The sequence below is a fragment of the Malania oleifera genome, chromosome 3 (assembly GCF_029873635.1).
Source record: "Malania oleifera isolate guangnan ecotype guangnan chromosome 3, ASM2987363v1, whole genome shotgun sequence".
NCBI lineage: Eukaryota > Viridiplantae > Streptophyta > Magnoliopsida > Santalales > Ximeniaceae > Malania > Malania oleifera.
This window is the reverse complement of record NC_080419.1, coordinates 98,524,467-98,536,964: the sequence shown is the minus strand read 5'-3', so window position 1 is coordinate 98,536,964 and position 12,498 is coordinate 98,524,467. Positions and strand designations below refer to the sequence as shown.

The window sequence follows — 12,498 nt, the reverse complement described above, 5'->3', positions numbered from 1 at the left end:
GGTTTTTTTGCAGTAATTTGTGAGTTTTCTTTGTGAATTTGTTTCATTTCAGCAGGACGATCACTGTCAAGGTGAATTAAAGATAGTTTTTTTTGAGAAATTGGGAGTAAGGCTTGTGGGAGGGTAGATCGTTTATCATGCAAGGATTGTAAAGTTATTCCAGGTGAAAGCCAAACCACACAACATAGAATCTTAGTGTTAGATATATGTATTAAAAAAAATACAAAAAAAGGATAAAATAAACTAGTGTAGGAGAACTAGATGGTGGAACCTAAAAGGAGGAAATATAATAAAATTTAAAGATAAAATGATCAAAGATGGGGATTGGACCATAGAGGATGGGATAGATACAAATACTCTTTGAAATAGATTAGCTAGCTCTATTAAAAAAATAGCAAAAGAGATTTTAGGTGAATCAAGGGGAAGATTCTCGAATAGCAAAGAGAGTTGGTGGTGGGATAAAGATGTACAAAAAATCATAAAGACAAAAAGAATTTGGTATAAAACATGGCAAAAATGTAGAATAAGAGATAACTTTGAAAAATATAAGGAGACAAGAAAAGATGCAAAAATGGTCGTTAGTGAAGCTAAATATAGATCTTTTAATAGTTTGTACGATAGATTAGGTACAAAAGAAGGGGAAAGAGATATATTTAAACTTGTTAAATTAGGTACAAAAGAAGGGGAAAGAGATATATTTAAACTTGTTAAAACTAGAGAAAGGAAGAGCAAGGACTTAGGAAATGTAAAACGTATAAAAAGTGAGGATGATATTGTCTTGATTAAGGACGAAGATATTAAAGAAAGATGGCGAAGTTACTTTAGTAAGTTGTTTAACGAAAACCAAATAGAAGGCTTAAACTTAGAATTGTCAAATAAGGAAAAGACTAAAAAATATAAGATTTATTCGCAAAATTAGAGTTACAAAGTTAAGTTTGCACTAAAAAGATGAAAAATGGGAAAGCTATGGGACCAGATAACATCCCAATTGAAGTTTGGAAATGCTTGGGTGATAACGAAATTATATGGTTAACTAATTTATTTAATACAATTGTAAAAACTAAGAAAATGTCAGATGAATGGAGGAAAAGCACTTTAATACCTATATACAAAAATAAATGAGATATTCAAAATTGTAATAACTATCGTGGAATTGAACTTATGAGTCATACGATGAAACTATGGGAAAAGGTAGTTGAACAAAGATTAAGGTTAGAAACGAAGATCTCAGAAAATCAATTTGGTTTTATGATTGGGAGATCTACCACGGAAGCTATTTATCTTTTAAGAAGATTAATGGAAAAGTTTAGGGCAAAGAAGAGGGACTTGCATATGATATTTATTGACCTTGAGAAAGCATATGATAAGATACCTAGGGAAGTTCTATGGTGGGTTTTAGAAAAAAAGGGTGTATGTTGTACGTATACCGATATCATTAAGGATATGTACGATGGAGTAATGACTAGTGTAAGGACTATAGATGGAGAAACTAAAGAATTTCCAATTACCATAGGTGTACATCAAGGATCTGCTTTGAGTCCTTATCTTTTTGCTTTAGTGATGGACCAATTGACTAAGAGTATTCAAAAGGAGGTTCCATGGTGTATGTTGTTGCAGATGATATTGTATTAATTGATGAAACTAAAGACGGAGTAGAGGCTAAGTTAGAATTATGGAGAGAAGCTTTGGAATCTAGAGGCTTTAGGATAAGTAGAAATAAAACAAAATATATGAAATGTAATTTTAGTAATGATAGGAGGAATATTGGAGACAAAGTTAAACTTGATGATGAAGAAATAAATAGCACTTCTAGATTTCGATACCTTGGATCTATTATGCAAGCTGAAGGAGAAATTGACGATGATGTAATGCATAGAGTTAAAGCAGGTTGGGTAAAATGGAGAAGTGTTTCAAGTGTGCTATGTAATCGTAGAATACCCTTAAAATTGAAAGGGAAGTTTTATAGAACAGCTATAAGACCAGCTATGCTACATGGATCGGAATATTGGGCGACGAAGAAAATAATATACAAAAAGTAAAAGTTGCCGAGATGAGAATGCTTAGATGGATGAGTGGTATAACATTGAAAGATAAATTAAGGAATGAACATATTCGTGGTAAGTTAGGTGTAACTCCTATAGAAGATAAGATAAGGGAGGGACGGCTTAGATGGTATGGACACTTGCAACGTAGGCCACATAGTGCACCTGTGAGGAAGAGTAACTTAATTACTGTGGGGGGTAGTAGAAGGGGTAGGGGTAGACCTAAAATAACTTGGGGGGAGATAGTAAGTAAGGATTTAATATCCTTGAATCTATCAAAAGAAATGGCCCATGATCGAATAAATTGGCGGAAAAGGATTCATATAGCCAATTCCACTTAGTGGGACTAAGACTTGGTTTTGTTGTTGTTGTTGTTGTTAGTTGAGATATATAAATGCAGCATGTATAAGCATAAATTCAGCAACATGGAGACAAATTACAGGGAAAAGGAATGCTATTTGCCAAACATTGGGCACAATTTCAGGCTTTTCAACACCTTTCTCAAATGTGGAGTAAAGGTTTGCAAAATCATCATTTGATGGGAGATGGCCAATGAATGTGATTTCCTTAAATGGACTCATTTGTATGCGACTTTATCTGGAACCCCATCCATAGCCTTATGACATATCTTGGAATGATAACACTACCTTACATGTTTATGAAAGAGGTTTGGTTCCTATCCAAAAGGGTGCTTACTATGATAATGTTTGGTGTGATATCATACCTTTGAAGATTGGCCATGTATTCCTTGGTTCTCCTTGGTTGGATGATTTGGGTATGACTCAAGGGCTTGAGAACACATATGTCTTCCATTGTAATGGGAAGAAAATCGTTTTGAAGTCTGCTCTACCAATTAACCAAGACAAAAAATCTGAGATTATTGATCATGTTGAAGTTACTCAACTTAAAGACACTACAACTAAGGCCATGAATGTTTTTGAACTTTGAAGACATCCAAAGTCTTTCAAACATTCCTACTGTAGAGTTTGCCATCCCTGATGAGTTCATTGATTCTAATTCTCAAGTCAAATCTATGGTGCTGCCAATGGAGCATGGGTTCTTGCCTTATTCAAGCACTAGCTTTCAAAGAATCCAAGTTTGCTTCCTAATTATGAACCTCCACAACTTCAAAATTCGAGGCTGAATTTTTTTGTAACTGGGGGAGAGTTGATGTAGGACAAGAAATAAGACCTAAGGAAGATCCTTGCTGGAAAATAATTACGAAGATTTGGGTTAAGGAATTGTGAGGTTAGGTTAGTAGTTTTTTATTATGTGTGTTTTAGCATTAGTTAGTACAGTATTATGTGAATTTTGGGGTTGTAATATTTGTGTAAAGTAGGGGTATATTTGTAACGTAATGTAGTTTTAGGGGTTCATGTGTAATTTCATGTGAAGAGTCTTTCTTATAAATGGTGTGTGAAAGTCATGTTGTAGGTAGTTGTTGATAAATTTGAACTGAAGTGAACGTGAGTCTCCCCCCCCCCCCCCGGTATCTCCTCTCTCCTCCCGTCCCCTCCCTCCCTCTTCTAATTTCTCCATGGCTGCAGAACCTTGATGCTGCACTTGCATCAACTCCTCTTTTATTACCTTATCATGAAAACAAAATGTGGCCAAACAACCAAATCATACACTTTAGTAGTAGATGATAGATCTAGATCGGTTGGAAAATAAAACATAAAATGCTCCAGCAGAACATTCAGAAGCAATATCTCTCTGTTCAAAGAAAAAAAAAAGGAAAATAAATTATCCAGATGAATCAGGAAAGGAAAGAACACCCACTAACATTGTCAGCATCCCAAACCCGGACAGTTTTGTCAAAAGAAGATGTTGCAAGACGTGGCATGCTCGGACTGAAACGGACATCCGTAATCAATGCTGAATGTTCTTCCAGCACTGTTTTTGGTTTCAAAGAATCAGCATACCACAATACAGCCTGCATCATAAAACCATCAGTAAAACCTAGAATGTTTATTATTCAACACAAGAAAGCAATACAATCTTCCAGTAACATATTTTAAATAATTTTGAACATCTGCGCTCACTTTTTTATCATGGCCACCAGTTGCAAGCAACTTTCCATCTGATGAGAAGTGGCAACAGTTAACTTTGCTTGTACTTGCTCGAACAGAATTGATTTCCGTAAATGCAAACTCTGACATCACAAGTAGAAACTGTATTTTCAGATTAAATGGTAACAGATCAACAATACTACTCCTCCAATGCATACTAGTTTCCATATGTGGTCAGAATTAAATGCTTAAGCCCATTTTGGGAATTGGATCCAAAACTGTGTGCGCGTGAATACATAATTGAAAAGGAAAAATTAACCGTACACCTTTATACTACAGAAGTAGGGAAATAACTATATGATGGTCAAATGGAAAATGAAACATAAATAAATAGTTCGATTACAAAAGAAACAAAGATGTAAAATGACTAAAATGAGTCAATACAGTTATATGACATGTGGTGATGCCTTCAGACAAGAGAGAGAGTTATAAGGTAAGCTCCATGATTTCTCATAATTCTAATTTAATAGACATGAATTAAATGCACACAAAATCCTCTTCCTCAAGGGAATTTCCTACTAAAAACATCTATTCCAAAAGAACCTAGTAGACATATATAGTCCATCCCACCCATACTTCAGTTCAACCAAGTACAATGGAGCAACAAGGTACCCAGTCAGCATTTTTTGTGGTTGAATGAATCATCCAATGAGCTTCATAATTTTTTTTTTAAATGAATGCAGTTGAGCTTAGAGAATAAGATTCTATTTCCAAGAAATTTAACCAAATTGAGTGGCCTGTCTGCCAAATAGAATTTTATCCCACGTACTTAATGGAACCAATCAAATAATGAACCTTGATCTAAAGTGGGGTGCTAACATGATGGTGCATGAATCCTACAAATGCATCGTCCATCGCAAGGAAAATGCAGGTCCATGTTGTTTATTTGGAGTCTCATAATATTCTGCTGCTGCTCTTTTTCAAGTATTCGTTATTAAAGTAACATCGAAAGGCAACTACATTTTATACAAAGAGACATCACCTCTCGTTGAAGTTTCGTTTATTATGTTCTAATGACACTTTATGCCAAATGCGACATTGGAGTGCATTTCCTAAGATGTAACTAACCATTTGGAATCTATGTTAAGGGATCAATGCAAAATTTTCAATCATCAAAATAGTATCACTGAAAATGAATGCTTCAATTCGACTTATCAAATATGAATCCTCGTACACTTGGACCTAGAAATTGAGCCCCAACAAAAGGCATGTCCTTTGAGCCAATTGTGGTGCACATGAAAATCATCAAATAGGATCCAATTAATACGAGTCATCCTCAATTATTACGCTCCAAACTAAAATACAAAAACCATAAACTTTTAGATCTCGCACACGACCCTAAAGTGCAATATGGAAGTTCTCAAATAAGGCAATATTTCATCCTAAAATTATTTTTACCGTCAAAACTTTAAGCCAATAAGCTCATAAAATCCTTCAATATCAACCTCGCACAAAATCTGTGGACTGTTCAGATACACAGAATAAGAATTATCTGAATGTCTGCAGATAATTAAATAAATTTTCATGGCAGTACTCGCATTGTTATTTATGAACAATCTTCAAAATTCCATACATAAATCAAAACCAGAATAAGTTCTCTTTAAAAGCATTATACAATTCAAAATATATACAGGTTTAGGAAAATTCTCTCACAATGTTCATGCCATAAAAAAAAAAAAAGTAATGTCGACTGCACCTTTGCCCACATCCATACCACGACCAACTGGATCTCTAGGGTCTGTATCATCATGGGACAAAAAAGACTCGACATTATCATCAAGAGACCCATCCTCTACAAAACGATCCATATCAGCCTGCAATTCAAGATCCTTATCACCCCACTGCCAAAATAGAATGCAAATGAGAATTCATGCAAATAAAGTAATTTTCTTCCATCAATACCAAAAGATAAAAGAGCACACTCACCAATTGATTTGATGGTGACGTAAGAGTTCCAGTACCATCAGTGCCAAACATAATTAATGGCTTTGAAGAACTACTACTATGTGGCAGAGCAGGCATTGAAATCACATCTCCAGGTGTCTGTGTTGAGGGTGTTGATGGCGCTGAACTCGGGGAGGGTCCAGCTGTATTTGCAGTTCCTGAGCTATTCGCAGGACCTGAAGATGACACAGGCTGCTTTCTCTTTCTGCCATTCTGGTTTTTTGAAGCCTTAAAATGCATTAAGGGAATTGTGTTAGGAACCCGCAAAAATTTTTGTAGGATTAAGAATCAAGATTCATGAACCTATTGGATACAATTCCTAATATTGAGACTATACCAATACCCTATCATATCTTGTTAAAGAATATATGAAAATTTCCAAATAAGGAAAAAAATAAGACTTGCATATATCAAATATCTTATTTTAATTAATAGATTTTTTTCCTAATGAAAATTATATATTATTTTATTTTTTACCATTACACCTAGAAATTTATATAAAATTATTTTTGTAGATCCAAGCCTTTTTTAGAAGGTCATTTATGAGACCTTATGCTTCTCCTTTATAAGCACTTCCCACACCCTGCCAATTCTTCATAAGTCAGTTTAGCTGACATGGCCTTGCTAAAAGGCCCTTGTGGACCTGCACTGTGACTTCGGCAAAATTTTGCTCAAATCTGTCTGTCAACACAATACTTTTTTTTTTTTTAAAGTTAAAACATTCTTATTTTGATTTAGATAACAAACCAGATAATCATTTATCAATAAAACAACTTTGCAAAATAAAGAAAACAAATATCAATTTATTAGTTTTCTTTGATTTTCAGTTCGTCATTGATAATGCACTTTGAAATTTAGTTTTGTTTGGTTCAGTTTAAGTTCCCTTTAGAAAAACCAAACCAAATGAGCCAAAAACAGTCCCTAGTTTGTTTATCGGAAGGACTTTAACAGAAAATATTTTCTATAATTTCCAGTGTCCCACTCATATATATTTTCATTTAAAGAAAGTTGCTTCGTTGGTCAAAACAAAAAGTCTCTAAAAGGCATAAGACAACTTCCACTAAGGCTCTGCTGATTTCATTGAAAATGAAGTCCTGTTAAAAATTATTTTGAGCCTAAAAAAATTCCTTCAAGATATTTTACCCTCTTGTAGTTTCGGATTTTAAAATGTCTTGAAATTTTGACATATTCTTCAAATTTTCAATAATTCAATTGGTGCTCAATCAATAACTTTAACAATTACTGGTTCAGATCATCAAATCCAGACAAAGGAAACAGCAACCAGAGGTTAACTGGCAATTGACACTACTGTCAGCAACTAATGAATGATGATTATTGTGTGGTGAAAAGTCCCGACTCCCAGGTGGTAAAGCACTCAGCTATTTCCATAAAACAACTCTAAAAGTGGAAGTCATTTTCTGCTAGATAAGCTTTATATACCACTAACTTGAAAAATAGTTTTAGTTGATCATATTTTTAAAGGCAAGCCAAAAGCAGGAAATGCAAAAATAAATAAATAAATAAATTTCAGAAAGTTATTTTCCATGAACAAATGGAGCCTAAGTGGTAATTGCTTTTGGAAGTCAAGTTCCACGGACAAACATGCAAGGTAAAATTGGTTTTCCTGTCAATGTTTTCTGCAAAATAAATGATACCTAATTAAATAAATAAGTGGTCAGGTAACGAAGACAAAAAAGGAAAAAAATAGGGGTTTAAGGGTGGGTGTAATTCCGTGCCTACAGTTTACAAGACAGGACTGGGCTGGCCTGGGTATAAAAGTCCTCATATTCCATGTTTGATTTGCCGTCTATAAAGGATAAAACTTCATGAAAAAGACCAAAATACCCTCAATAAAAAAATTATTCTATGAGCACAAAAATATACTGGCATATAATGTACAAAAAATTAATTGCACGTCTGCAGGGAAGGTTGTATTTTCAACCTATCCCCAATATCATGCGCCCATAATTTACATGTATGAACACATAAAAAAATATAAAATAAAATAAACATCATCTTAGAAACCCTAATGCCCAGTTGATTGCCGAGAGATAGAAGAAAAATAGAAGTGATGAAAATATACATTCAGAAACTTAATAATTTTCATCTTCTTGGGACGAAAGAAAACAAAAACGCCATCCATCTGAGCCTACCACAACAATCAAGCTCAATAGAGTTCAAATCCTACTTTCCTTCCCTCATATTTCTCAACAACCACATGAAAGGAAAATTTAGAAAGAGCGAAAAGCTGAACCTCTAGATCAAGATCCCGACAACGAGATCAAAATTTCCATCAGAGTCGCCATGTCAAAGAAGATGGTGGGAAACAACTGAAGAATCTCCAGGAAAATTCTCAAAGTTATATTCTGGCAGCCTATCTTCAATCAATGAGAGAACACACAATCACTAAAATCACATGAAAATGGGCTAGATCCACAGAGAGAAAGAGTGGGAGAAAGAAGAAAAAGACATAAGCCACGTCCATGGTCATCCAGGGCAGCCTTGCCCATGTTTCACTTAGCTGGGGCTGGTCCGTTTTTTTTAGCAGGTGCTAGGTTCCCCCTTCTTGGCCTGTCCTATTCTATTATGTGCTGCACCAAACATCAGTTAAGAGTCCTTAGCCTAGCATAGCCACTAAATCAAACACATCCTAAGAGAACAAGAGGGAATGGAGGAAGGAAGGGAAAATAAGGACGAAGAAAGAAGGAAAAAAATCTTTTTCTTTTGTAGGGGGGAGGAACTGAGGGTCTGAATGTATTAGATGTAGCCAGAGAAAGGCAGACCTGATCATTTCCTCGAATGGAGTTTGACATGCTACCATCCACAGAGATGTTGCCAGCAGCCCCAATTTTATCTTGCTGATGAAGATTGTGAGCCGAATTCGGGATTTGCTGACTTGAAAGAGCATGATGCTGAAGCTGTTGTTGCTGCTGTTGATTACTGTTCTGTAGCTGCTGCTGCTGCTGCTGCTGCTGCATCTGTGCCATTTTTAGCTGCACAATGAATAGAACTTCAGGAACTAAATGCCATCGATGTCTATGGGTGTCTATGGCCACATAAAGAGACATAAGGGGAAAAAAATACATGAAAATATGCAACAATCCTGCCCTAAATGCAATCATAAAGTTTGATTGACAGATAAAAAAGCACCTTGAGCAGTATCTCTGCATCTCCACGAGGCAGGTTGGGAACACCAGCTTGCAGAGGTGAACCAATATTTGAAACCACATCACCAGCAGAACTTGAAAGGCCATCCTTCCCCAATCCAATATTTCGATTATTTAAAAGCATTCTAACTTTTCTGCTTTCAAGATCATTAGCAGATGATGAAGTCAAATTTTGTTGAGCAAGCAATAGCTGTTGTTGGTGTTGCGGCGACAACATTTGAAGCTGATGAAACGGCTGGGGAGACTGTATGAAAGGTTTTTGCTGCTGAAGAAACCCAGAACGGAGCGGCTCCAGCCCCTAACAAAGAGGAAAGAGGACAAGCATAAAAAACTGAACTTGAACATCCTCAGTTGACGATTTCCAAATAGCATAGCCAAAATAATCATATCGGTAGCTCGCATAAACAACACAATTTTCTATCAACAATCAAGCTATCCATGCACAAGCATCCAACAACACCATAAAACATAACATTGAAATGTCATGTGCTAAAAGGTAGTAGGATTCATTTTCCGGAGACGGTCACATGTCTACTCTAATCACTTCAGAGATAGGCACAAGAACAGAAAATTCTATTCATTCAAGTTTTTATGAAATGCATGCACTGATTTCTACATCAAAATCCCACGGATATGTTCCATTACAATACGCTTGAAGGGAGCTATTCAACAAAAACTCAAAAAGGATTGCCACTGATGCAGTGCTGATCTTATTATGGGATCACCGGTCTGCTTTTGCGTCAGTTTTATATCTTGAATCTAGCTTTAATTTTTTGTTAAGCTGTTCCAGTTTTATTTCAATCATTTATGTTCTTTTTTATGGGCATTTTGGCTGCTAAACATTTATTTTAAAAGCCATGTGATTTTCAGCAAGTCATGTCATGGTTTCACGATGTTCTGGACATTTTTTATGTTTTGATTTCTGCTAGAAAGATTTGCAGGCCCTAAATTAAAAATACCAAATGAATGGCCATGATGGTTTTGCTTCCAGGACAGAGAGTTGCTGCAAGTTGTAAGCAGTTTTTTAGATGAATCAACAATAACATCAGCCTGCAAAAGCACAATTCTTCCTCTCTTTTTCTATAGTTTGCAAGGAGAGCCCTGCCCTAGGTGTTGGAATGCCTTGAATGCAGGAATACAGTGGCCTGAGCAAGGGTTATCTCCCACTGAATTCAACTCCATTCTCCTCATCTTTGCTCTTCAAGGATTGAGACATGGGTGTCCTAGTTATCCATACTATTATTACTCAACTCTCTTCTACTTTTGTCAGTTGCATCAACTGTAAGGAAGAGAAAGAGAGCCATCACCTTACACAATCTTTATCAACACAATTTTATGCAAAATTTGATTCTGCATTTCATTTTCAAATTGATTGGAGTACCTATCACTAAATTTAGCAAACTAATCCTAGGGTTTTTTCTTCTTCATTCACCTATCGTGGTCTGCCCCTTCCCAGACCCCCTCATATGCAGAAGCTCTGTGCGCCAGGCTGCCCTATACCCATCTAACAAAAATCTTACATAGAACATACAAAAATCCAGTTAATGTAATGGCAGTGGGATCATAGGTTGTGGGGATTTTTTAGCAACAGGATTTATAGACAAAAGTTTTTTAAATTTCAGTTCCAGCTAAAATTTCGAGGCTTCAAAGGTATGAAAATTTCAATTGAAATTTGAATGTGGATGTCAACTTCAATTTCAAATCTAAAGTACGATAGCAATGAGCTTTAGCAACTACTAATGCCCATAAGATTGCATGATTTGGAACTAAATTATAGTAAATAAATACATCAATGATAAGTATGCTTCTGTATAAGGTACAGTATTTGTTTCAATCATAGTTTTTAGAATCTTACAATTCGCAATTCGATACATACGATTCGTATCAATTCCACACCAAATTCTTTTGAATCTTACTTGTGAATCTAAAAACAACTAAATCATTGCTGAATATTTTGTGAATCTAACACATCGATCTGAATATCAAACGATTCTATAACTATCACATCCTAACAGTCCTGGCTAAGTTTAAAGCCCTAAAAACAGCGTTATTTTTTTAATTGCATTTATTTTTACACGATTATCTTCCATTGCTTGTCTACATCGGTTTATGCAAAGAAAAAAAAAAGAAGAGAAAATAAAACTTTTTCTTATGTCGCTTTCACAAAACCATTCTCCACTCTTGCAGGAGTAAAGTGTTCTGCCATTGAGAAAAGGGGCAGAATACTCATCGGCGGCTAAGGTGGCATTCATGTTTCATTGTGTTTTTAAGATTCAAAAGTTGGTTTTTTTAGTTGTTTGCTCAATTATTATCATTTTTTAAGGTTCGTTACTTTTCTTTTTTTAATTGAAGAAAGAATATGTATGAAATATTATTTTTTAAATTTGTAAACACCAAAACCAAAGTTTTTATTTTTATTTTTTTCTTAATTCCTTCCCTTTAATAGCATAAAGTTCATTTTTTATTAATATTTCTGGACCCATTCCCTATTTTTTCCATTTGTTCAGGGAAAGCATACACATGAAATATGATTTTTTTAGTCAAATTTTAAATGTATTTTACTATTGTGCTCGTTTTTCATATATCAATATATGCACATCATTTAGAATTTATTTTGGAATATAATTCAATCCAATTTTTGATTCTCAATTCCCAAAATTGGAATTTCAATTCATGATTTGAATCATGATTTGACAACTATGGTTTCAATTAATTTAAATTATATCATGTAAATATCAGTTATGATGCAAATACAGATCTTTAAGAGATAAAAGGCTTAATAAAATGTTTCAGCTAACAACTAAATTCAATTTTGCAAATAATTCCAAAAGTTTGGAAGTTATCATTCATATACTTCTTGTCAGTCTTTATTTTGATAAAACAGGAGATTTATTAAAAGATAATTTTCAATTTTGAATTCTGAGCCACAAATTTCAATTTCATTAAAATTTTGTTTCATATTCAACTTTTTCAAAAAAAAAAATTAGAAGTAAAAAATTTGATGAAAGAAGTTATACTGGGGGAGAAGAGAGAGAGAGAGAGAGAGAGAAGGAAATTACAGAGTATGCAGGGAGATGAAAAGCTCAAAAAGGAAAAAATAAATAAATAAAAACAAAACAAAAACAAAAAATAAAAATAAAACTACACAAAAATTAATCAAGAAAACCTGTCTTTAAACCCTTCCATCATAATTCGCTGAACACTTCAAATTTGCTAATTCCGTCCGACCCCTCTTAAGCCTTAGATTTACCACCATATATCCGAATTTCGATTCCT

At 34.6% G+C, this 12,498-nt stretch overlaps 1 protein-coding gene across 15 annotated transcripts in view; it reads right to left on the bottom strand.

Annotated features, from left to right (window-relative positions):
• LOC131150781 (transcriptional corepressor LEUNIG) overlaps window positions 1-12,498 on the bottom strand; it is a 74,780-nt gene that overhangs the window by 37,368 nt on the left and 24,914 nt on the right. For 8 of the 15 annotated variants that reach the window (XM_058101730.1, XM_058101727.1, XM_058101725.1 and 5 more), the window contains 6 exons: window positions 9,206-9,520; window positions 8,839-9,048; window positions 6,038-6,283; window positions 5,808-5,952; window positions 4,085-4,194; window positions 3,826-3,975 (listed from right to left, as the gene is read on the bottom strand). In XM_058101730.1, coding sequence (XP_057957713.1) covers window positions 3,826-3,975; window positions 4,085-4,194; window positions 5,808-5,952; window positions 6,038-6,283; window positions 8,839-9,048; window positions 9,206-9,520 — 1,176 coding nt within the window. The remainder of the gene's footprint in view (window positions 1-3,825; window positions 3,976-4,084; window positions 4,195-5,807; window positions 5,953-6,037; window positions 6,284-8,838; window positions 9,049-9,205; window positions 9,521-12,498) is intronic. The other 7 variants (XM_058101731.1, XM_058101733.1, XM_058101732.1 and 4 more) reach the window with 3 other exon arrangements.